Source organism: Tenrec ecaudatus, chromosome 5 (assembly GCF_050624435.1).
Source record: "Tenrec ecaudatus isolate mTenEca1 chromosome 5, mTenEca1.hap1, whole genome shotgun sequence".
NCBI classification, from domain to species: Eukaryota; Metazoa; Chordata; class Mammalia; order Afrosoricida; family Tenrecidae; genus Tenrec; species Tenrec ecaudatus.
The window spans coordinates 136,987,802-137,015,290 of NC_134534.1; the positions used below are offsets into that span (position 1 = coordinate 136,987,802).

At 43.1% G+C, this 27,489-nt stretch overlaps 1 protein-coding gene across 16 annotated transcripts in view; it reads left to right on the top strand.

Moving 5' to 3' along the window:
- Positions 1 to 27,489, top strand: part of MAGI1 (membrane associated guanylate kinase, WW and PDZ domain containing 1) — a 728,953-nt gene that overhangs the window by 418,919 nt on the left and 282,545 nt on the right. For all 16 annotated transcript variants that reach the window (XM_075549926.1, XM_075549927.1, XM_075549933.1 and 13 more), the window contains exon 2: positions 11,010 to 11,126. In XM_075549926.1, coding sequence (XP_075406041.1) covers positions 11,010 to 11,126 — 117 coding nt within the window. The remainder of the gene's footprint in view (positions 1 to 11,009; positions 11,127 to 27,489) is intronic.

Sequence of the window (27,489 nt, forward strand, 5' to 3'; positions counted from 1 at the left end):
CTTCCAACTTTGAGGATACCAGCCCAATGCATAACCACTACACTTCCAGAAGAGCGTATGGTTTAGAGGAAACTCATACAGACTTGTTAAAAAACAAAGTGTGTGTGTGGGGGGGGGGGTTTATCTAAAAGGCATTTATAGTGGTGTTGCTTGTAGTGGAAAAAAGTAAACCTATAAACCGTCTACTTTTCTACGAGGGAGAAATAAATTATAGTTTATTTTTGTATGAGACTGATGCTTTCCCACTTAGCTACCATGCCTGCTGCAGTGTATTTTTATAATGGAATATTACACAATGTTTAAATTAAAGCTTATATCAATTAGTGTGAATACATTTCTATAAAATAAATAATATGAAAAAAGTAGAGGATATTTTTTGGTAAATTTCATGTTATAACATTTAAGTAATCTAATTGCCATCGATTCAATTCCGATTATAGCATCTCTCTAGGACAGGGTTGAACTGCCCCAGTGGGATTCTGAGATTGTAACTTTTTATGGGAGTAGAGAGCCTCATCTTTTTCTCATGACATGATGGTTTTGAACTGCGGACCTTGTGGTTATCAGCTCATTGTATAACCCACCACACCACCAAGACTTTTCTTAGCTCTCCCAGAGCAGTACCTAATAGGCTTTTTATTTCTCCATGTAACAATGTGGAGATTTAAAAAAAAACAGCAAGCCCATTGCCACCAAGTTGATTCCAACTCCCAGCAGCTCTGTCGTGCAGTACAGGTGTTCCAGATAAAGAGTTTCTATGGCTGTACATTGTAGGGAATCCACCTGCCACATCTTTCTCCCACAGTGGCAGGTGGGTGTGCACAGCTACCCTTTCAGTTAGGAGTGGGGTTGTTAGCCCTTTCCAACAGTTCCTTCGGGGCTCCTTTTGATATGGCACCAAAGTGTCAAAAGAAGACAAGTTCCGAAGGAAGTGTAAATCCCATGCAAATAGCCTAGTGTCTTTAAATAGGCTCGGAACTGTTGTCTCATAAAATGTTCCAGGTCGACCAGAATTATGTTCCTTCTTCCTATTTACAAAACAAATCTTGAATATCAAAGAAAGTGAAGATGATACAATAGACTTCTCCCTCTTACAAGTTATTATTTCATTGGCTCACTGCCCTTCACAATTAGCAGAATATTTATAGATGTGTTCCCTGAATAATTGGCAATTAATTTGAGATTAGATGCCAAAAATACAGTATTCTTAATGGACTGCGAAAGTTGAGGCTTTTTGCTTACAAATGTCTTGGAACACAGAGTAAATGTTAACAGGCAGCACAGTTAACCCTGCCCTTTTGCACATCCGCAGTACAGAGGAGTTTTAGTGGGAAAATCATCAACTCTAACTAGCCTGCTAGTCTGAATAAAATCCCAAGTTCAGCAATACCCTGCAAACTATTTGACTGAAATTTATCTTGACAGTTACCTTATGTGATCCTCAAGGATGTGTGAGCCTCTGGCATATTTGAGGTGAAGAATTACTAAGCCTCGAACAAACTCACTGCCAAAGAATCATTTCTGACTCATATACGTTGAACTGCTAACCAAAATATCAGTGGTTCTAAACCACCGGCCATTCTCTGGGAGGAAGAAGAGGCTCTCATCCTGTAAAGAGTTACAGTCTTGACCGATGGTCACCATGGGTGAAGGAGAAAAAGTTGTTGCTTAGAGGGCATTGAGTTTTGGGAGGAAGAAGAGGCTCTCATCCTGTAAAGAGTTACAGTCTTGACCGATGGTCACCATGGGTGAAGGAGAAAAAGTTGTTGCTTAGAGGGCATTGAGTTTATACCAATGGTGGTGGCATGGTTTGAAAAAGGACATTAATAATGGTTGTACTACATGAAGAGCTTAATCAGTGGCGCAGAATTCTACATGTAAACCTTGTTGAATTGGAGAATGTGTTGTTGTGAATATTTTGCCACAGTTAGAGAAAAAAAGTACATGATTAACCATGAGTACAAAGAAGGAAGAATACGTTCTAGAATTGAATGTGCTGATAATTGTACAACTCTTCTCGATATGATTGAATTTATTAAATTGTATGACTTGTGGGTGAAGTGCTAATAAAACTGTTAAACATTAATCTGATTTATGAAAAGCAGGGGACTTAAACCCATTATTAAAATCTACTTTTTACTTAGGGAAAAAAGAATAAGTCAAAAGCGTTTCTGTCTCGGAAATCCACCAGATCAGTTCTACTCTCTCCTGCCGGGTCACTGTGGCGCTAAGTCAAGACTCTTTAGTAGGCTGTCTTTGCCTGTTCTTTTTTTGCAGTGTGTCTGAGTGTCTGGATCTACAGACAACTTTGCTAGTCACAACTTAAATAACAACTTACCATCTTTATTTTATTGCTCTATCTATCTATCTATCTATCTATCTATCTATCTATCTATCTATCTATCTATCTAGTTGTATATATATGCAACTAAACACTTGCCATTTGCGTGCGCTTTACTTGTACAATTAGAAATAAGCACCTAACTACCATCCAGTCCATTCTGATTCATAGTGACCCAATAGGGCCCGTTAGAAGGACTCCTTCGGCTCTGAGGCTGTGAGCTTTCTAGGAGCAGCAGGCTGTGAGTCTTTCTACTCCGCCCTCTCGCGCAGTAGCTGGTGGGAGAAACTTGTGATGTGGCGGTAAGCAACTCAACATGCACCAAACCACCAAACCACCAGGGCTCCATGACGAGCATATTGCCACCGTTTAATGTCACGTGTACAGTTTAGCGGCATTCAATACGCGCATTATATTGATCACTCTTATCTGTTCTCAAAGTTAATCAATCATCGGCGTGTCCCCTCAGCATTGTGTCTTCCTTTCACCATATTGCTCTCCAACCCCTGGAACCCACTAATAAACGTTGGTCTCTACTCACTGGCCTGCAGTAGAGCTTGTATATCAGTGGGATCTTAGCCTTTTTGCCTTTTGTCACTGACCGCTTCCACCCAGCATAATGTTCCCTGGGCTCATCCAACTTGTGGAGCACAGCGGGACCTCATTTCTCTGTGTTGCTGAGTAGTATTCCATCGTATGTATGCACTGAATTTTGTTTATCCATTCATCTGTTGTGGGACATTTGATGTCTTTTCTACCTTTTGACTATTGTAATTAGTGCTACAAGGAACATTTGTGTACACGCATTGGTTTGCATACCGATTTTCATTTCTTATTGTTATCCATCGATCTGCATCTTATAGCAAACGGTTTTCCACAGGTTGGTCTCTTCATATTGTCTAGGACTGCAATCTCTTAAGTGGAATATATAACCCCAGGGACAATAATTAAATTCCAGAGTGCCTTGCACTTAGAGGTGAGTTAGCAGCTCTGACTGTCAGCTGGTAGTGATGTACTAGTTGGTTTCATTTCCAAATTTCAATTTCAAGACAGTGCCTGGAATATATTAAACACCCACTAAATGTTTGTTACCAACTGACATATGTCCACACCACTTTCAGTACAAGCAGATATTACATGTGTCCTTTAATCGGCCTACATTTTGTCTACATTATTTCTGTACCTATAGGATAAATTTATATTTATTTTTCCTATAATGTGCATTTATAAAAAGAGTAAAAGTCCATGTTTGAACCCATCTCAGTTCTTGCCTCGTTTGCATCAACAGTTATTGATGCTTTGTATACTTATGTGTTTCGCATATGAATGTCCATTTTTTTACCAAGCGCTTTCTCTTTGGCAAGCATTGTCCCAAGTATGTCACCTGTGTCATCGTGCTCAATCCTCACAATAATGTTATGGTATTGCTGCTATCATATAAAAGCTCCTTTTTACAGAAGAAAAAAATGAAGTTCAGAGATTCCATCTGGCCTAATTACCAAGGCACTCTATTTTCCTTTCAGTTATACATTCTGTTAGAAAATTGACAACTAAGCAACTAGAACAGTTCCTGATATAATAATAATCATTCAACAATATATGAACTTTTTTATTGTGAGTTGTGTGAAAGTTTATAAAGCAGATCAGTTTCCTGTTCAACAATTCATGCACATTTTGTCTCAGATCATTGATGGCAATCCCTACAACATATCATCATTTATCCCCCTTCTTGTGTTTTCTGTTTCTGCTCCTCCTCTTTTCCCAGCCCTTCTGAACTTTACCCTTGGCTAAACACTGCCCTTTGGATCACACATAGTGGATTATTCTAAGATGTGCATACCCCACTGGTGTTGCTGTTCCCCTATATGCTTGTTTGAGCCAGGGAGGTGAGAGTCCATGTTTAGACCTGAAAGGTGTCTAAGGGCTGTAGTCTCAGGTTCCACCAGGTCCTATACTAACAGTCTTGACTTTCTATGATTCTGTGTTTTGTTTTGTATATTTTTTCTCCCATTTATCCAAGACCTTTTAATATGAACCACTTTCAGGGCAGTTTGTAGTAATAACTGGGCACCATCTAGTTCTGGTCTTGTGTTGTGAAACCTGATGCTCACGGGGGGGGCCTATTGTCCTTTGGACTAAAGGTTTTCACGCATCTTCAGTTTTCCTCACTCTTCTTTCATCCAGACCTGGAGAGACCAATAATTGCACTTTAGATGGCTGCTCATGAGTTTTTAAGACCTAAGTCACTACTCACAAACTGTGTAGAACATGGTCTTTGTGGACTGATTTCTTGTAATGGACATTAAGGAGTCATTCCCACAACGTGTTTGGTTATGCCAAACTTCTAGAGAAGGAGAGAACATTTTCTTAATGCCTCGTGCAACACTGACTCCAACAAAATAGAAGTTAAACATACCTCCACTTTCAATTCTGAAACTAGCTGTTCCTCTTTCAGTATTTTCTATTTATCTGATGTTTTGGGTAATAAATTGCAATGATCACACTCATGATTACAGGGTTTAATAAGGAAGTAACAGTTTACAATTCAGAATTGGGATCAATTTGGAAGAAACAGGAACAACTCAGGATGCAGTTCTTTGAGTACAAAAGCTTCTTCTTGGTGGTACCCACAGCAAGCTTCTCTCTCAGCCATTTTAGCCTGGCCTTGGCCTTTTTAAGGCAAATGTTACAAAACTCTTTAGCTTTGCCAGGAAATGCACAGAACACCCAATTCCACCAGAAAGCCTCCTGCCAAAGACACCCAGTCCTCTTGCTCCTTGGGCCAGCACGTTGATGACAGCCATGACTGAGGGCCTGTGGTACCATCATATAGCCCCATGCCACTCCTTGCCAGTTTCTTGGTTCTGCTGCCACCATTTCTGGGTTGTTGGATGCTATCGCACTTGGCATTATCTCTAATGGTGCTTCATGATCTCTCACTTTTCTCAGTATTACAACCTCTCTTTTCAGTGTCCTTGGCCTATGAGATTCTCACACAGGGATTCAGGATCCAAAGAACATGCTCATCCCAGTCTTTTTGATGGTAGTAAGATTCCCCACCCCTCTACCCTTTCTCTGGGTTTGCCTTTTTGTGACCCTAGCAAGATGGCAAAATGGACCTTAATTGCATGGTACCACCTCTATGAAGTGTTCCACACACCTTAGTTGAACTAGCAAAACTGCCTGTCCTCTTGGTGGGTCACCACAAATTTATTTGCATAATCTCACCCAATCATTTTGTGAGCATCTAAGACCATAACTAAAAGGAAGATATTAATATAATTCACAGCACTGAAGCCTGTTCTATCGCTCTCTCTCTCTCTCTCTCTCTCTCTCTCTCTCTCTCTCTCTCTCTCTCTCTCTCTCTCTCTCTCTCGCTGTGTGTGTGTGTGTGTGTGTGGCTTATTTTGCTCAGCATTATGTGTTTGAGATTTATCAGTATGATTGCATGTGTTCATAGCTTCTTCCTCTTCATTGTTGTGGAACTTCCTGTTGTTTCACTGTACCAATTTTCTTACCCTTTCACCTGTTGTGGGTGGATGTTTGGATTGTTCCCAGTTCTGGGCTATGAATTAATAAAGTTGCTGTGAACATTCATCTATAAATGTTTTGTCACCTTATTTCTTAAGATAAGAAGTTGTTGTTAGTTGCCACTGACACAATTCAGGCTCATGGCAATTTTGTGAGTACAGAGAGAACTGCTCTAGAAGGATTCTGATAGGACATTTTGGAAGCAGTTTGCTAGGACTGACTTTTGAAGTTCCTCTAGTAGCTTCTAGGAGACAGCCTTTGAGATAATAGTACTGTTTAACCATTCACGAGCACAATCTCTTGGTCACCAGGGAAGGGAAAGCTTAGCTCTCTCAGGTTTTAGATATTGGCAAAATGTTTCTCAATAGGATGAACCATTTCATTTGACTACTAGAAGGTTATAAGAGGTCAGACTGCCTTACAGCCTTACCAACATTTGGTATTGTGTTCTTTTTAACTTTTGCATTCGAGTTGGTGTGTAGTATACTCTTATTGTAGTTTTAATGTACAGTTCTTTGATGACTAATGACATTGAGCATCTTGTAATGTATTTGCCAATTAGATGTATTTTTTGGGGGGAATTGTCCAACATTGATGCCAGCATTTTTCAAGGAAGGATAACTGGAGGTGAAATGGCATTTATCTTCATTCCAAAAATATTTGATATTTTTATTGATTGATCTAATATTAACTTGACTATGCCTTTTCTGATTGGCAATGCAAACCTTAGATATAATACACCACCATTGCTGTATACACTTGAGTATAAGCCAACCCAAATATCAGCCGAAGCACCTATTTTTTTAAATTGTTTTATTAGGGGCTCATACAACTCTTCTCACAATCCATACATACATTAGTTGTGTAAAGTACAGCTGTACATTCGTTGCCCTCATCATTCTCAAAACATTTGCTCTCCACTTAAGCCCCAGGCATCAGCTCCTCATTTTCCCCCTCCCTCTCCGTTCTTCCCTCCCTCATGAGCCCTTGATAATTTATAAACTATTATTTAGTCATATCTGGCCCTGTCTGACGTCTCCCTTCACCCACTTTTCTGTTGTCCGCCCCCTAGGGAGGAGGTCATCTGAAGATCCTGTAATCAGGTCCTCCTTTCCACCCCATCCTCCCTCTATGTTCCCAGTATCGGCACTCACACTACTGGTCCTGAAGGGATCATCGCCCTGGATCCCCTGTGTTTCTGGTTCCTATCTGTACCAGTGTACATCCTCTGGTCTAGCCAGACTTGCAAGGTAGAATTGGGATCATAACAGTGGGGGTGGGGTGGGGGGTGAGGAAGCATTAGGAACTAGAGGAAAGTTGTATTTTTCATTGTTGCTACATTGCACTGTGACTGGCTCATCTCCTCCCTGAGACTCCTCTGCAAGGGGATCTCCAGTTGCCTACAAATGGGCTTTGGGTCTCCACTCCGCACTCTCCCCCTCATTCACTATGGTAAGATTTTTTTGTTCTGATGATGCCTGATACCTGATTCCTTTAACACTTCGTGATCACACAGGCTGGTGTGCTTCTTCCATGTGGGCTTTGTTGCTTCTGAGCTAGATGGCTGCTTGTTTACCTTCAAGCCTTTAAGGCCTCAGATGCTATAACTTTTGATAGCCGGGCGCCATCAGCTTTCTTCGCCACATTTGCTTATGCACCCATTTGTCTTCAGCGATCATATCATGGAGGTGAGCACACAATGATGATGTTTTGTTCTTTGATGCCTGATAACTGATTCCTTCAGCACCTCGTGATCGCACAAGCTAGTGTGCTTCTTCCACTTGGGCTTTGAAGCACCTAATTTTACGACCCAAACTGCATAAAAAAATGTGCTGAAACCCCACCACACCGAGGCAAAACAATAAGGGCATCCGGCAGAGCAACGGATGGAGCAGAGCAGGGAGCCTCCAAGATTGTGCAAAGGATAGACTTTGGGGCCAGAGCATGGCACCCCATCGGACTCGACTAGAGCACATACCAAGAGGTCAAAAATCAGACCTCAATTTTTGTTTTTTCTCCCTCCCTTTTAATTTATTTATTTTTAATTAACTTATTCTTTTCTTTGTCATTGGCTTTCTTTGTTGTTGTCATCCTTGTGTTCTCTTTTGTAGCTTTTTCTTGCTATGCCTTGTTTTTTGACACATATTATTATCTCTGCAGATCAATCTAGATAAGATAGGCTAGATGAACAGTCTGGAGGAGAAAACAATGGGACTGATGGTTCCAGGGGAACATGAGAGAGGAGGGGACGGTGGAAGAAAGGAGATGGTGTTGACCAACCCGAGGATGAAGGAGCAACAAGTGATCCAAAGTTAGTGGCAAGGAGGGTGTGTGAGGCCTGGTGGGGATTCAGTAAGGGTAGTGTAACCAAGAGATATTATTGAAACCCAAATGAAGGCTGAGCATGATAGTGGGACAAGAGGAAAGTAAAAGGAAACAGAGGAAAGAACTAGGAGGCAACGGGCATTTATAGAGGTCAAAATACAGGCATGTTCCTATTTAAACATATTTATATAGGCTGGTGGGGAAATAGATCTACATGCATATATTTATAGGTTTAGTATTAAGGCAGCAGATGGACATAGGACCTCCACTCAAGTACTTACTCAATGCAAGAACACGTTGTTCTATTAAATTGGCATTCCATGATCCACACCTTTCCTACATGATCACTGAAGACAAATGTGTTCATAATCAAATGTGGTGAAGAAAGGCTGATGGTGCCTGGTTATCAAAAGATATAGTCTCTGGGGTCATAAAGGCTTGCAGGTAAACAAGCGGCCATCTAGCTCAGAAGCAACAAAGCCCACATCGAAGAACACACCAGGCTGTGTGACTACAAGGTGTCTAGGGGATCAGGCATCAATGAACAGAAAAATCTTATCATTGTAAATGAGGGTGAGTGTAGAGTGGAGACCCAAAGCCCATCTGTAGACAACTGGACATCTCCTTACAGAAGGGTCACGGGGAGGAGACGAGCCAGTCAAGATGCAGTGTAGCAATGATGAAACATACAACTTTCCTCTAGTTCCTAAATGCTTCCTTCCTCCCACCCCCCTCCCGCCATCATGATCCCAATTGTGCTTTACAAATCTGGCTAGACCAGAGGATGTACACTGGTACAGATTGAAACTGGAGACACAGGGAATCCAGGACAGATGATCCCTTCAGGACCAGTGGTGAGAGTGTTGTTACAGGGAGGGTAGAGGGAAGGTGGGGTAGGAAGGGGGAACCGATTACAAGGATCTACACATAACCTCCTCCCTGGAAATGGACAGCAGAAAAGTGGGTGAAGGGAGACGTCGGACAGTGTAAGATATGACAAAATAATACTAATTTATAAATTATCAAGGGTTCATGAGGGAGGGGGGAGCATTGAGGGAATGGGAAAAATGAGGAGCTGATACCATGGGCTCAAGTAGAAAGTGTTTTGAGAATGATGATGGCAACAAATGTACAAATGTACTGGACACAATCGATGTATGCATGGATTGTGATAAGAGTTGTACAAACCCTCAATAAAATGATTTTTTTAATGTGCTGAAAAACTCAGCTTCTTCTCGAGTACATACAGTAACATAGTTCTAATTGGATTTTATCCGTCTATTCTGAAGGAGCAGCTGTAGCAGGGAATCTTATTTTGAACATGATATTAAAATCAAGGTGAGTGCCTTCCTCCTCTAGGTAGGGCAGAGCACCGTTTCAGCATCATGTCCATCCGCAGTATTTACTCTTTTGACTGTGCGGATGTTCTCCGCTAAAGACACTAATTCTGTGTCTCGCTTGGTTACTGGATCACTGTACTCTTTCTTTCAGACTAGAGATGCTCTTGCCTAATTTTTTATCTTATCTAAAAATGGAAAGACATTCTTAGCCTTGTTGTTCTTACCAGGCACTGGAACTTTCCCCATTAAAAGTGAATGCTAGCCAGGTCGATTTACAAGACTTCTGTTTACCCTGTGGACCATAATTTGTGTTTATGATTTAGGAGGAGAAAAATGGTTATTTAACTTCTCTTATCTATACATGTTTTATAACAGTGCAATGATTTTGGTGTGAGTATTGTTCTCTAAAAGTATCCAGAAAACCAAACTCATTGCTGTTGAGTAAATTCTGAGAAAAAGGTCTCCGTGGGGTTTCCAAACCTGTGCATCTTTACAGGAGCAGACTGACACCATGTTTCCCCCTGGATTTGCACCACTGGCATTTTGGGTATAAGATGAGCGCTTAGCCACTGCACCACCAGGGCTCCCTCTGTTAAATATAAAGACTCGCAAAGAAGCAGAACCCTCTTTCCTCTAGGTAGCTGTTATTGTTAAACTGAGAATAATTAAAAATATATACATTTGGTGTTTGAAAATCAATTGAGTATACAAAGATCTATGTACTCTATCAATCTGCCAGCAGATCAAAGAGTGAAGCCTTCTCCCTTATCTCTCCAACTCTAGACCTTCTCCCTGAAGAGGAAATCACTGTTAACATTCTTCTTATGATTCCTTCCATTAATACACAGTTTCTCCAATTTCCCTGCAATATTAACTCTTCCAGATCTACTTTATACAGAGTCCTTATTAGAAATGGATGGGGCTGTGCTTAATTGATCTCTTTTGGATATTTCCCCATTTTTGGTTTGCTTTGTTTCTGTTTAGTTGTTGTCAAGGAGCTGCCGTAAATGCTGCTGGGGAGACGTTGGCAGGCTTTTGCAAGCATCTCCATAAGCTAAATTCCTAACAATCGAATCCCCCATCCAAGGCCATTTTCTAATTTGATAGCTATTGCTAGACCGTCCTCTTTAAGGTTCCAGCCATTTACTTTCTCTGTAATAGCATCAACGAGCGTCTATGGCACATATTTTGAATGTAATAGCCTCGTTTAAATTCTTTGTTATTTCAGCGTTCTAGTGCTATGTGAAATGGGACCCCAAGATTAATGCCGTTTCAAGGCTGTTTTGTCTTTATTACTTTCTTGCTTGCCTCTTCCCCTGCAGAGGGAAACCTAAAGTAAGCCGGTACTCAGAAGGACTAAGGGTAGTTGACTCCAATCTCTTCGAATGACTTTCCTGCACAGTAATCTCAGGTGGCTCAGCATCTCGGAAGCCCTGTGTTGACATGCTCGGTCTGTTTTATGTTTCCTGTAGGAGGCAGGCTGAACAAGGACCTGCGACATTTTCTCAACCAACGCTTCCAGAAAGGCTCACCTGACCATGAGCTCCAGCAGACCATAAGGGATAACCTTTATCGCCATGCTGTGCCTTGTAAGTAGCCCACTGTGGCATCTGAGGGCTGGGTAGGTGTGCGAGAAGCCAAAACCAGAAAAGGAGTCTCAACAGTGGATTTGAACACACTCGGTTGACTTGCCCACTTAGTGACATGATAAGTCTTGTGAATCAGAATTGACATTGGGGCATGCAGCGTACCTTCTTGGTGCATCACACGGGCTATGAAGAAATGGGCTTTGCCTAGGCTTTGAAACCAGGTCTGCCACTTAGTGGCTGGGCACCTGCTGGGCAGGTTCTCCATCCTTTGGAAAACCAATTTCATGTACGCGGAAAGACCATCAGTATAAAGCTGACTTCCAAGAAGTGACGAGGAGGAATTGGGATCTGGTCCAGAGACAGTTGGAAGACATTGGCATGGGGTCAGGCTACGTAACTATTGACCATCATGATCATTAATGGAAAAGTACAGGCCAAGGGAGCTTCAGGGTGTCATAGCTAGGTGCTCAATGACTAGTCAGAGCGTTGGGATTTGAACCCATGCAGACATGCTTCAGGAGACAGGTCTGGTGATTTGCCATCACGGAGTATAGCTTTGAAAACCCTATGGCACGGTTGTGCTCTTGGTACACAGGGCGCATCATGAGTCCACATCAGCTCGATGGCAGTGACCAACTACTGGCGCTGGGGAAGCCTGCAGGCTGGTGTCTGTGGAGACCAACGGCTCCCAGCAAAGGGAAGGACTCCTTCACGCCCCTCTTCCCTTGCGCTAACTTTTACCAGATTTATAGCTCAAGGTTGCGTATATCAGGATTTTTATTTGCATAAATGGTTTCCAAATCTTTTCCCCTTTATTGTTGCCATGGTGGGTGTTATACTTCTGTAAGGAATTCTGCCTTTTAAAAAGAAAGAAAGAAAAGATTTTCACAACTTAAAAAGCCCAGCCTCTCCAGACTGTTAGATTGGGCCAAATCTGGGAAAACCAGGCATACAAACTGGAAGGATTCAGAAAGCTGAGTTTGTGTGTGAAAGGAGGGACAAAGGAGGATGTGGATGTTGTTCCTCCTACCGGCCACGTTCCAGTCAGTGCCTTTCCCTTCGTTCCTCCCTTCAACAGTCTCGGCCACGGTAACATCTAGAGGTAGGTTAATTGGCATCTAAATTGTAGTGAAAGATTCCCGTGTCCCAATGCGACAGTCTTCTACAGCTGGTCAGGAGATGTGAATCCTGGGATGGCTTTCTGTTAGTTGATGTCATTCAAAATGACAAGACCGCATGACTATAATTTTCTTACTGGGATGGTTTCTTTTCGCCGCTCCAATTCTCTGCTAACCACGAGGTCAGCCGTTTGAAACCACCACACTCTCTGTTCCTGTAAAGCATTACAGTCTCAGGGTAGAAATCCACAGGGGAAGTTATACCCTCTCCTAGAGCAGCGGTTCTCAGCCCGTGGGCCGCAATCCCTTTGGGGGTCGAACAACCCTTCCACAGGGGTCGCCTGATTCATAACAGTAGAAAAATGACAGTGATGATGTAGCAATGAAAATAATGTTCTGGTTGGGGGGTCACCACCACATGAGGAACTGTACTAAAGGGTCGCGGCATGAGGAAGGTTGTGAACCACTGTCCTAGAGAGTCACTTTATGTCGTAACTGACCCAGTGTCAGAGTGCAGGTTTCCTGAGTTCACTTTTGCTCTGACCTTATAATAAGCCTTGGAAACCGAGGTTCTTAGTATCTGTGGTACAGATGAGGAGCGGAGTCCCGGGAAGACCATGTCATTGATAAATGGTAGATCCAGATGTTTTTGACTCTCAGGCTCCCGTAGCTGCACCTTAGCTGTCCCTGAGGTGACAGTGTACCAGGCTGAATACATTTTTGCAGCATTTGGTAATTGCAGAATCAAGATCGTTCTCTGTGTAATTTTCCCCCTACTTAGATTCCCATTTAAGAAGTGGGGAAGGACGCAAATGGGTGCGCCATTTCTTGATGCATCTGTGATGTTACCATGGTTACGTTTCAAGATGCTTTCCCATTTATTCTTTTCCACTCACTTATTGGACCTGACTGTGAGCTAACTGGCTTGATTTTTTTTAAGCTTACCACTGTAGGAATTGGAGCAAAAATGACCTAAGTCTTTTTAAGGCCCTGGAAAATCATGCTTCGTCTTTGCTTGTCTGCGACACTCGGTGATTGGTGTTTCAGTTCTATAAAACGAATGAGTCAGGAGTTTGGAGAGTGGAAATGGTCTCCCTTCTGAAAGAGAAAACAGGTGACATTTCATTTTACATTTCCTTCATAAAATGTGAAGGAAATTCAGCAGAGCTCTGTTTCCCAGCATTAGGGCGTGCCGTGTGACTTGCGATTCCGTTTCAGGTCTGGACGGTTCTGGCCACATTTGTGTTGGTTTTGATCCTTTAGCCCATGTGGCTGGTAAAGCGGAGCTCAGGGCCAGCCTGTTGTGCTAATGGATTAGGAAGTCCTGGATGGGAAGAATGGATCTTCCTGATTGTGTTGTAACTGGGCCTCAGGGAAACAAGTTCATGTCATGTGCCTATTCCAGAACTTCCTGCTGCTGCTGTGTTAGTGACGTCAGTCTCCTGAGAATGGATGACTTCACGAACAGGTGCAAGTGGAGGTAGACTGTTTGTCTTACGCGTTTAGAAAGCTCGTGCACCCTTAGAAACCAAGAAAAAGAGTCCTTCTATTCTCAAGTCCTTTTTAGTACCCTCATCGTGCTGTCGAGCGGTCTGTGGTTCATAATGGGCTGTATCATTTAAGATTCCGCCTCACCTGGATTCCCCAAGGAAGACAATGCAGGTACTGGCATCACTGCTTTATAGGTAAGAAGCAACAAAAATTAAACTTCCTCAAAACCAGGCTGCTTCTAAATACCACATGACTCACTCCCCATCCAGTGTTATTTTTATTTTTTAATATTAACCATTTTAACAGCTTTATTGGGATATAATTCACAGACTATACAATTCACCCATGCTAGATCTTCATCCTGTGCTGTTTCTGCTACAGCTATTATTGTTCTCCTTTTATTTTTTCATTTTTATTTGAAAATATCACTTCCCACAGTATGAAAAAGGTCATTTTCATTGAAAGTTAATTATATCTACCATTGAAAATCACCCCCTCCCCACCACAGAACATTGATGAGAGCAAGGAGAGTCAGCACCTGGGTGTGACCTGTATGGCCGGTGCACGCCACTTCCTTCTCTGGGTCTCCGTTTACTCTCCGGTAAGATGGAACTAGTAACGCCTACCTGACTCCTGCTCTCACCAAGTACTCGCCGCAACCCTCTGAGCCGAGTCTCATCAAAGGAGCCCTGGTGGTTTCCCATTGGGCGGCTAACAGTAAGGACAGCTTTTCCAAACCACCAGCCTCTCCACGGGAAGCCCCGCTGGGGTGCACCACTGACCCCTGGCCACTGTGTAGGGCTGCTCACCCAACGTGGTGATCTGAGGCCAGAGAGAGCTCGGCACAGCCAAGTGGGTGCAGGAGCAGGGTCAAGGGGAAAAGACAGAGGGGTCAGAGGGGTGTTGGGGGAGGGGTCATGTCCTGCAGCCAAGGTGTTTAAATCTCTGGCTTGGGAGGTGTGGTTGAAAGTATTGGTTAATACCATTGGCTGAATTAAGCCCACCTTGGTCTAATTTGGGCCACCCAGGTGTATTGCCCACCTGGGTCGGGGACTGGGGGCCCCCGAATTAGAGCATGCCCACTTAAAGTCTTTATGGGTTGCTAAGCTCGCCTGATTCTCTTTCTGCCTCCTCTGTGGGGGCCTTCAGGCATGGGGAGGGACAAGCCTGTCCCACCCAACAGTACTAGACTGAGGCCATGACTTCAGTTTCTAGTCCACACGTAGCTTGCTATTGTCTCTTGGTGCTGTTAGTCAGCCGCCATTCATCGGGACCTCACTTAAAACCCAGTGAAGTGTTGTCTGGTTCTGCCCTGGCTTTCTGATCCTTGGTCTAGTTTGGTGTGTTTGATTACCTTGTTGTCGTTGTTGTGCTAGTCTATTTCCAGGAAGGTCACCCTCATTTTCACTGATCCTCCACTTTGCCAATTAGGGTGTGCTTTTGTGGCAACTAATCTATCATGATGTCGTTGAAATATTAGCCTATGGGTAGCCTCCGAATACAAAGCTCAGTACGTGGGATGTAGAACCCAGGACGAATATTTGGTAAATAAATGAACAATAAAGGAAGCAGAAGATGCTTTGTGTTTTTGTTGTTTTCCTTGGTGACTTAGCATCTGAGAGAAACTGCAGAGCCGCTTTTGCATTAAGGTGTTCAAAATAAAAGGCAGACAGACGCGGAGAGGCAGCCCTGCGAAGAGTCGATGATGACTGATAGATGGCACTACCCACCTGCCCAGCTGTCCAAGTCCAGGCTCCAGGAGATGGGGGCCGCAGTTGCTCCTCACTGTGGTTTAGCTATCACGGGACCTCCAGCCTTGATAGCCATCCTGCTTTATGACTTCTTGTCTTTGGTGATGTGACAACATCAGGGATTCTTGGTGTGGGACGGCCACTCTCCAGTGAAGATGAATGTGTTACCTGACAGGCCTTGTCGTTTGCTATACTGCTGCTGTCAAAACGAGATACAACTCTTCCAGTTGTCCTGGTTCTACAGATGCTGAACCACCCCTCCCCCGCCCATTCCTCCTCACTTCCCTGCGTGCAACTCTAGGGAGCTCATCTGTCTTTTAAGGCAAAGGTCACCTGCCAGAGAAAAGAATAAGCCATTTTTGCTTTTGTAATTTAACACTATGTTGCTCAGGGCCCTCTCCAACACTGAAAACATTGGAGCAGCATCTGAGCCATTTTTGATGGAAAGAAGTTTGCTAAAGAATTAAACATATTTTATTTACAAGAGAATTTAATTTGGCCTGATAAGGCATCTATGATTCTGAACCTTTAGCTGTAGAAATGCCAATTCCAACAGGTAAGTGAGTACCTGACATCAGTTGGCATTGTTTATTACTTGGCGTGTAAATGTGGCATCAGGGACATAAATTGCTTGCAACACCTTGGACCTATTAGTTTCTCTGAAGCACAATTGCTTCTGGAACTACTTACCCGGAATCAATGCATTCTGCTGAGTGGTCTTTAATAATTAGTGCTGATGACACGGACTAGACCTATTTATCAGCGAGAGGCCAGGGCAAAGAACGGGATGTTGGAAAATAGCTTTCCTCCTGGACCGTGGATTCCTGTGTTGGGCGTGGGGTTGACGTTAGCAGAGTGCGTCAGGTGTCAATTCATAAGCAAAATGGTTCTGCAACCATCCCTAGGCCACACTCCTGATAAAATCACTGGAAATGTTCTCACTCTGGTTATTAACCATTTGGTCTTAACCAGGGACAGTTAAAGGCTCTGTGTGATCCTCTGAAAGTCCAAAGCCGTTACTGGAGAATCCGTTTGGTCCCACCGTGATCCTGTGGAACTAAGTAGCACTCCCCCAGCGGGTTCCTGAGGCAGACTGACTGCCACCTTTGCTTCCGGTGGAGCAGCTTGCGGGTTTGAACTGTTGATCTTTGGGTTAGTAGCTGAGCATTTGAACCCTTCTGCCATGAGGGCCCCTTGGCAAAGTCCAACCTGTGGCAAACAGTGTGACTTGGTCAGGTGCCTCCCAGGGGGCTCCGACTCACAGAGACCCCCGTGCAGCAGAATGAACGCTGCCCAGTTCTGTGCTATCCTTACCATAGTTTGGACCCATGGGTGCAGCCACTGTGTCGGTCTGTCTTGTCACGGGCCTTCTGCTCTTTGGCTGTCCATCGACTTTACCAAGTATCCCATCCTTTTCCAGGGGCTGGCCTCTCCTGGTAACATGTCCAAAGTACAAAAGCGTGACTGGTTACCATAATACTGTGGTAACTAATCACACGTACCATCATAGGTGGGCTCCATTGGGGGTTCCTACTATGTACCAGGTATTTTGGTACATCGTACACCTTAAGGTGTATGTCGTCTCTAACTCTGACCTTTTTTCAAAATGTTAGGAATTTGGTTTCGGACCCTATTTTCTGTAATTCCATCAGTATTTGTCTTCATTATGTTTCCATCACTTCTCAATTTCCCCCCTGTCTTTCCCTGTACTCATTCTTCTAAAATTTTCCCTGTGCTCCTAACTGTTGAGGACCTTCCCGGGATGTTCTGGCCAGCCTTCCCCTCCTCTGACCCACCTCTCACTGCCTACCACTGACCTTTCCGCTCTTCCCCCACCAACTTCACTTGTTCAGCATTGGCTGCCTATTGGGGCTGTCATAGAAGAAGTCAACAATTATATTCTGCATACTATGGTATAGGCTTCCTTGTTTTAACAAATGATTCTAAATTGTTGCGGCTGAAGATACTATATATCTTTATGTCATCTATAATTACGGACTACATATCACCCTTAATCTATATGTGTATATGTATATTAATGTACATACAGACACATGTATAGTACCAGTACCAGTAGCACTGTTAGGTAAACATTAGAGTGCTAAGCTCAAGGTTGGTGGGTCAAGTCCACTAGGTGTTCCAAGGGAGAAATAAGGCAGTGTGCTCCCATAAAGGTGCACAAAGCCTTGGAATCCCAATATAGAGTTACTATGAGTCCGTGTTGACTTCATAGACGTGAATTTATATATAATGGAATGTAAGGACAACAAAGTCAATTCATGAGTAGAGATAATTTCTTTATATATATATATCATATCATTCCATAGTTCAATCATATCAAAAATAATTTCTTATGCTTGTGATTTGCTTCTGTATCTTTTTTAGTACTTAGCACGATACTATATGTATGTAGAAAACACTTTATGAACGTAAGATTGCCCGTATGACGGGTATTTCCCCTTTTGTTTGCTGTGTCACTTCTCACACATAGTTTCCTATTGGATGGGTGTATTGGGTGAGATCAATGGCTGTTGCATAAACTAACATGATCTACCCTGCAGTTTGGGTCCCCAAAGTCATCTGATTTGGGAAAAAAAAAGACCCTTAGTTATAATTTGGAATTATAATCTGGACTCACAGAATGATATAGACCAGTTTTCATCCTATAGTGTCTGATGGGAAAGATCATGAGGGGAGCGTGACAGTCGTTTGCTCATGCGGACGGACTGTCCCGCTCAGTGCAGAGCATGCAGTATCCCTGATCAATACCAGGAGCGCCCCCATCTTGTAGACAGCCCCAGTGCACCTTTACAGAGCACTGAAACCCGTTGGAATCTCTATTTGCGTCTCTTTGCCAGAGGAGAAAAGAGCCACCCAACCAATGAGTCAGTGAGAAGACCTGCACATTTCTACTTTGGACAGTCCTGCTGTCCCCGCCTTCTGCCAGCCCCCAAGGACGTATGCTTTCACCGGTCCCCGGGCTCAGCTTGACTGGGAAAGCTCCCCGGGGGATCTATAGTGCCCAGATCTTTCTGGGAGGGAGTTGGCACGTTGAATTTTGTTGTAATTTGTTAACAAGCCCTTTGTTGCCATTGGATACAAAGCATTGTTTGCTCCAGTTCTTGTCAGTGACTTCTGCTGACACTCTCTGGTATTCCCTTTTATTTCTCTTTCCATGCTCATGCATTTTGTCATCCCTTCTCCTTCGAGGTTATCCAGACAGGCTTGTTGTTGTTTCCAAGCTGCAACGTCTGCTCAGGAATTCTAAATTCTGCACTGGACTGGAAATTGTCGTTTTATGAATGTTCATTCTGTGCCAATCAAGAGCCCGTGCACATGACAGACGCCATTGTATCCATCCCTCCAGCTGTGCTGATGGTAGGTATCGCTGGCAGCTGAGCAGTGCCGCAGAGCAACTCACCTGACGCCAGGCCGCATGGCTGAAATGCTAACAACAAAAACTTAACACAGTAATTAATGAATAGCCTCCATGTGGCAGGAACTCTAACAACCACTTTGCTTATATTCGCTCCTCTAAGCCTATCAACAGTTTTGAGAGTGTCGACCGTACCTGCTCCTCATGTAGCAACTGTCCTGTTATCTGACATTTTACATGTACCATGGTCATGAACTGAATTGTTACACGCACACACTCAGAAATGACTCAATGGCAGTGAATATGTTTTTGTTATTTTTTTGCCTGTGCTTAATGAGGCAGGATTATAAACTTAGATTGTTTGTTATATTAATGAGGCAGGATTAGGTTCCTGTTTATTCTCAGAAAAACCAAACTCATTGTCCTCCACCAATGCTAACTCATAATGACCCTATAGGACAAGGTAGAACTGCCCCTGTAAGTTCCTGAGACCATAACTCCTTCCAGGTATAGAAAGCCCCTGTTTTACTTTCTCAAAGTGGCTAGTGGCTTTGGACTGCTGACCTTCCAGGTTGCAGGAAGAACTTGCAATCACTACACCACCAGGGTTCCTAGTACCTTTCAAACTAGTACTTTACGCTGCCCACCCCCTGCACCCCCACACAATACATCATCAACAAATGATCGTGTCCCATGAGTTACAATTTCTTCACTCACCACCCTTATTCAGAACAAAGCCCTAATCTGATGTTAAGAGGGGTTTTCTTGGGGTGTGACCTGCATCATCTTTAATCTCACAAGAGATAAATTGAGAAACAACCTAACAGAAAGGGACCTGGTACCACCAAGACAGAAAAGTTAGGAACGGAGTGCATCCTTTGAACTTGCTGTACCTCTGCTGAGAACCTCATAGACCCAGGGGCAGTGTGATGCCAAGAATATCTTCCAGGAACAATGAGCCCAGAAATGTTAAGAGGAGGTCAAAGTCTTTTCCCAGAGCCAACAGATAGAAAGAATTTCCTTAGAGCTGGCATCTTGAGTTGAGCCTTCTTACTCTTAAATGTATGCTTGTAAAAATCTTCTTATGATATTGACCATGATAAAAATCTGTTCAACCACTTTGTGCATTAACAGTATGCATTTGACATCAACAAACAAGGTGAGAGTATTGCTAACTGTGACGGTCCAGGTTATATCTGTGGCGTGTGTCTGTCTCAGTGATTTGGCAGTTATATAATAATATAATTTGGCAGTATGTGATATGATGTGGTCATACTCCATTCTGGCATGATGTCAGTTTTCACATACCAACCTGGTCTGTGGAACCTAATTATGTTTACAAGTGAGGGGCAGGTGTGTTATTACATCTACTTTCCAGTGAAGAAAGTGAGCTCTTTCTTCAAGACTAGGTTAGTGTTTTCTCAGACCATTGCGTTTTACTGCTACTGTTTTATTCTATGAATTTCCGAGACTGTAACTCTTCTTTAAGAGAAATCCCTTTCTCTCTCCTGCAGAGTTGCTTGTGGTTTCAAACTGCTGACTTTGCACGTATCAGCCCAACAATAACCACTACATCCCCCATGGGTCCTTTAAAGTAAACTAAGCATGAACTGCATGTACCTATTTCAATTTAACTACAAATTCAACTTAAAGTCACACTAAGGAACGGATCTCTGTCATGACCTGGGAGCTGCGTGGATGCTAGAAAGGAACATCAGGAGAGAGGGAGTTATACCTTTTCTTGAGCTGGGATGGCACCCTTGTCTGTGTCATAGGCACTGGGTTTGCATGAGGTGGCTTCAAAATGTGTGTGGGAAATAGCATGAACACATAGTGAAATTATTCCACCATTCTGGAAGTGGAATCTGAAACACTCCAGAGAGGCGGCCCTGGTGTGGGATGTGGACTAGCGCGGCGTGTGGGGTCCACCGCGCGCCAGCTTTGGTTGTAACACCAGCCCGGGAGCCTCCGTGTTCTCGTGACTTGCACTGAGCTTTAGGAGAAGTATGTAAGCCCCCAGCAATGTGCGTGGGACTGTGTAGGTTTTATGTTGCGGTCAGTGCCCTTTCTTCCATACCCCTCCCGGGCTCCTCTCTATCACGCTTTTACAGGCTCAGCATTCTTTTATCTCTTTGTAAATTGTCTTCAGGCTTCCAGCCTTATCTGTAGCAAGATTCTTTTTTGAACATGCTCAGTTTAAAAGAGAAAATAAATCAGATCTCCCACATTTGTTAAATAACACCCCAGCACTCCAGGCTAGCCTAGAACATAGTGAAGATCAATAATTGGCTGGTTTAGCCAATAATAGGCCTGCCTGAAACAGCACATTCTCTGCATATTCCCGTATCAGCTAATTCCCCAATGTTCTTTTTCTTTGTATTTCTTATTATATGTTGTTAACCCTAATTGCCATTGTCTATTTTGCTGAGTAGATGAAGTCTTATTGGAGAAGAAAAGAGGAGAAAGAAAAATCTTACAAACTTGAAAAACTCATAACTCTGGACTAGGCTTATATGTGTCTCTTAATAGATGGAAATAAACATGGCTTGGCTGATATTCCTTATTCTAAACATGGCTTGGCTGATATTCCTTATTCTAAAGTTCTTGAAGTATACTAACAGGAAAAGCCATAGGAGTTTCAATTAAATTTAATTAGAGTTGATATAATTTAGAATCTTCTTATGAAAACATGTTAGACCAGACCTCAGCACTGACTAATAACATCCGTCATTAATCAAGTGCGAACTTCATTCACGCTCGGTGCTAAGTGATTTACAAGCTCTGGCTCCCCTAGCCCTGTGCAACCTTGGGAGCAGGAAGGTCATTGCCCCTTTTGTGTGACTGCAGCAAAGGAGGTGAGGACAATGCTCAGACGCTTAGACTTGCCCAAGGATACCCAACTTGCAAGTGGTGAAAACCATATGCGCTAGTCTGGGTACTTTAGAGAAACAAATCCACAGAAACCCATGTATAAGAGAGAGTTTTATATCAAGGTTATGTGCGCATCAAGAAAACATCCCAACCCAGTGCTGTCCAAGCCCACAAGTCCAACAATAACCCCTATGTCCGACACCAATCCACAAAGTCCTCCTCCATCTCACAAAGCAGAAGCAATGATGCTGACTGCAGGAGGAAAGCTGAGTCAGTGAGTGTGTAAGCATCTTGGCACTGGCAGGGATCTCCACATAATTGCTCCAGCACCCAGGGCTGCATAGGGGTAGGCCCATGTGGCTTCTCCTCAGGGATGTCTTGCAAGAAGTGAGCCTTGCCAGCTAAAGCAGGGAACTGGCTAAGGCAGCTGCACCCTGGTTCGACCATCAGAAAGCAAGCGACCCAAGAACTGGAAAGGCGAGACTCACCAAGCCATTTGTTTAGCAGCCAGGTTGGCACAATAAACTAATGACCTAATTGTATGTAAATCTGTGTCTAACTGCCTACGAAATCTAAACTTAGGGTACATGTGTGGATGTAGTCTCACCTTAAGAGGCAGTGATGGTTCAGATGTAGAATTCTACCCTTCCTCTCTGGAGACAAAGAGCCCTGCCAGCTTAGTGGGTTATGCATTAGGCTGCTAACCACAAGGTCAGAAGTTTGAAACCACTGTGGGGGAAAGATGAAGTGTTCTATTCTTGTAAACATTTGCAGACATGGACACCCACAGGAGCAGTTCTACTCTATCCAATAGTGTCGCTATGAACTGGAATTGACTGGTAGCCATGAGAGAGTGAGCTCTGGAGACCCCGTTTGATGCCTGACCATTAACGTCATGCACAGCCACAACCTGTCTGCCAGAGGAAGCTTCTTGTTGCTGTGGTAAAAGCCAGCTTCTGCAGGGCTCCTGGACTAAAATAGGTTAGGAAGAAAGTCCTGGCCATTAAGCTACTTCTGAGATATCAGCCAGTGAAAGCCCAATGGAATGGAATGGACCAGTCCTGTTGTGAATGGATGAGGAACCGATTTCCACGCTGGTTTCAGACCACAGCCACTTTCAAGACCATTTCTGAAATTAACATATGAATTAAAATAAAAAAAGACTGTCTTCTTAATAACATATGGATGGGTCTTTGGCTGGGTGCACGATTCTAATCTATCTATTTGGCAGCCAATTTAATTTATTTAATTGCTTTATAATTTTAGCTGACATTTTTCATCAAGATTTGTTGTAATTATAGAGCAATTTCCACAGCGATGTATGAAGGAAGGTACATGGGACTTTTTACAGGATCCTCACCATCTTCTTTTTTTAATCATTTATTATTTATTTTAAGAGAAAGCTGAACATAATTCAGTCTCTCAAGAATCATTTAACTCGTGAGAAATATTTAAAAAGAAATCTGAGTCCCGCTCTGGCTCTTATAATGGGCTGCATTGGTGCTAAGCTCTCGATGAGAAAACCTCACTGGTTGAATTCAGGGGCTGCTGCTGCTCTGGGCTGCCATTCGGCCGGAACCCCGTCACAGGGACCCCCATAGAGTGGAGTGGAATGGAACTGCTCTGTAAGCTTTTCTGAAGCAGATCACTCGGCCCGGCTTCAGGAGGCGCCTCTGCCGGGTTTGAACTGCTTGCCTTTCAGCTCCTAGGGGCCCAGCATGCTACCATTGATGTTGCCCTAGGATCCCATTCACAGCACCTGCCCACGCTGGTTAGCGTCATCTCAACAACAAAAACATGCCAGCTGCATGATTTCAGTCGTACAAGGGACTTACTATCCAACCCATGAGGTCTTTTCCCATTGCAATTACAGTGAACTATGTGCCCTCAACCCCTGAAATATTTGTGAGTCGAAGCCCTTGAGGAAAGCGTCCGGCCCCACATGGCTAAGAAGCATATTCCTTCTAATGGTTAAACACAAACGATGTGTCTGAGAGTGAGGGGAGACTAGCTCATTTGTTAGCTAATTTGTTAACATTGTTACTCCTGAGTGAATCTGAGTAAACTTTAGGAGCTTTGTGTGCTACTTTTCTTCTTGGATCTTTCCTTAAAATTATTATTATTTTAAAAGTAATAAATCATTTTGGGGGGGCTGTTACATATATTATAACAGTCCATACATCCATTGTATTAAGTGGATATGTACAACTATTGCCATCAACAATTTCAAAACATTATCTTTCCTCTTGAGCCCCTTGATAGCAGTTCTTATTTCCCTACCTCCCCTGCCCCGCCACCTTCGCAAACCCGTAATATATTTTGTATTGTTATTTATACATATCTTGCCCCTTCTGTTCCTTCACCTGTATTCAGCCCTGGTATTTGTCTTCCCCAAGGGGGGTTATTTGGCCATCATTGCTTCAGTTCCCCTTCCCACCCCCTGCCCTTCCCCTACCTTCCTGAAGTCATTACTCCTTTTACTGTTGCTGAGGGCTTTGTCTGCTCTGAGTTCCGTTAATTGAAAGCTCTTGTCTCTGCCGATGTATGGATGCTGGACTCGATGCATTCGCAAGGCAGGGCTGAGATCATAACAGTCAGGGGAGGAAGCATTAAGGACCTAGAGAAGTGGGTGTTTCGTTTACATGATTTCCAAGTAAAGAGTTAAAATATGAAAAGTCAGGCCGTACCTTAAAAAAAAATCAAATATATTTTCAGACAGAGGGATTCTATGTGAGTCCTATGTTGTTGATTTCCCCCTTATTAGTATCAGTAATTTTAAGCTTAGAATTGAGATTGTGTCAGCTCTTTGATAATCCGCTGTCATCGAGTTGATTCCAACTCATAATAAGGAGAAGCTCACATTAGAGATAAGGAGCATACAGTCACACAGAAGCCTGGCGGGAGCACTGTGCTTTCAGTATAGTTTCTCACCGGCTCCATGTGGCAGTCCTGTACAGTACGTGCTCCCGTTTGACAAACGAGAAAGCTAAAGCTCAGCAAGGCCGTGCCTGGCCCTAGAGTTGTAAAGTAAGGCTGGAAGCAACTACAACTACAACTACAATTCCCATTCGTTACTACTACATTGTCTCTACTTACATTGTCTCTACTTGGGCGAACTACATGTTCATTCACATGTATGGATATATATGCACATATATAAATATCTTCATCAATTAAGTTAGGAAGAACAATTAAAAATAGCTTCCAAGAATCTGCTAGCTGGATTCAAGACAAATATACAAGTGAATTAGAAACAATAACTATTATGATTATTAGCAGATAATAACAGCCAGCCTTTCAGTTCCTAGTACCCAGCGGGTCACCATTGGTGCCACCAGCGATTCCAGTCTGACAGCTGATCTGAAGTCTGTGCAGAACGAGCTGCCCGTGTGCTCGAGTTTATTCTGTAACCGCGACGTAACCTGATGTATCCCTTGTGTGGTCTTGTGATGGAGATGTAATTATTCTTTGCATTTTAGGAAACCAAAGCACAGGTTGATAGCTCAAGGAAGACTGTACAGTTGATAAGTGGTGGAGCTAGGCAGTGTGACTCTAGACATCTCATTCTTAATCACTGCTTTATAATGTCTATTATTTATAGTTGGAGAGATTCTAAAGGCAAACAAAAATGCGAAATAACCAGACATTAACACATTTCTGTCTTGGGGATAAGGGCTCATTTGCTATTCTCTGCCATTGTTTCTTCTTCGTCTCCGATCCTAACAGGGTCCCTATGTTACACAATCTAGGGGAAGGGGTCACTTTCAGATCTGTGTCATCAGGGCCTTTGGGGCAGAGGACCATGCTGGACTTCATGGTTTTAGGCAGCGGCCAAGTTCCAGCAGTGTATACTTAGCTCGATGTCAACCCATAAGGATGAAAGGTGAATGAAAACCAAATTGTGATTTATTTCATAGGCATGTGTCTCATATCATGTTTTCCAAATGAATGCTGATGGCACCATACTGTAATGAGAGTAATAGCCAAAGGATATGTGGTTGCCCTAGGTCTAATTCAGTATTGTTCTGAAATTTCTCCATTTTAATGCAGCTAATTAAGGGACAGACATAGTATTTATTAGAACTGGATTTTATTGGACAGTGATTGTTTATTTTTTCCTTTCATCAATTGATTGACCCATTTATATATCCCACTATCTTCTATGATTCCACTGATCCATCTCTCTAGTCAAAAACACACATTGGATAGTTTATGAACAGATCATAGTATTAAGGTATAAGCTGGATGTGTACCCTGCTCTCTGGGAGCTTCTATGTGGACACCATACATTCTGGTCAACACCATGATGGGATAAGCCCTGGGCTCTCAAGCATATAAACAAGGGTACCAGGCTCAGTCTTGGGACCAAATGATCGACAGATACCGTATGTGAGTTTTTCAGTACATTTTTAATGCAGTTTTCGTGGTAAAATTAGGTGCCTTGGCTGATATTCGGGTCAGAGTATATACAGTGTACCATTGTTTTTCCAAATCCCAAACTCATCACCATCAAGTTGATTCTGATTCACAGTAACCTTATAGAACCGCGACTGCCCCTGTGGGTTCTGAGACAGTAACTATGTGCAAGGAGAAAGCCTTCTCTTTCTCCTGAGGTGTGGCTACTCGTTTTGAACTGCTGACCTTGTGGTTAGCAGCCCAACATGTAACCACTACACCACGAGGGCTCCTTTGTCATTGTTGGAAGCCATCAAATGTAGTTCAACTCATAACAACTCTAATGACTGAAAAGACTTTTCTATGGGGCTATGTAGGTGAACTATCATCTGTACAAGAGTAGATTGCCAGGTCTTTTTTCCATAGAGCCAGTGAGTGGGTTTGAACTGCTGCCAAATGCTAACCCGTGTGCCATTAGAACTCCTTACCAGTGTGACATAGGAATTCATAAAAATACCAGTGGGGAAGCAAAAATGATCAGCACTGAAAATTCTTTTTCAAGGAAAATCAGGAAACACCTATTTGTGTGACCATGAGCTAGTGACTCCACTGACCATTCCTACGCCCGTTCCCTGTGTAAAAAGCATATTTTTTAGGGGTGCAGTAGACAGATACATTAAGTTTCTGAATCTCCGAGATCTGGGTCCAAACTAAAGTATCTTGGCCACTTGAGTTTTCAGCCTCCCAAAATATTAAAAAGAGAGAAGAGCTATACCAAAAGTCAGGGCATGGTTTTAATGTTTACACTTAATTAATGCTTTTAACCAGCAATTCCATATCATTGCATTAATCGCTAATTGCAGGATGCATAAAACATTAACTAAAAAGTACACTGAAAGCAGTATGCTCTCATCACGGACCGCACGTTGAAGCCTCATTTTTTCCTTGTAGTTGCGGGGAGAACTTAACTTGAAGAGAACAATAGACATCTAAATTTGAGAGCTTGTATGACAGGAAGCCGAGGACCCAATACCTTCTAGCCCTGTCCATTTTGCCCACCTTTGATAGGTGTGGGGTGCTATGAGATGGCATCCCTTAGCTGCAGCCTTGCTGCTTGTTAAATGAAGACATGGAAGGGGACAAGAGGTCCCCAAGGACTATCTAAGGAAGTCACACGGGTCTTGCAAGAAGCTCAGATCTTACCAAGCTCAGTCTTCTCTCCTCAGCAAGGATACTCTTAAGATTTCTATCTTTTACTATATGCATATCTTTAATTGACAAGGGTAAAAAAAAGTCTGTTAGAACCCGAAGTATACCTAGCTCCCATAACTCTACAAAACATCATGATATATCACCATAGT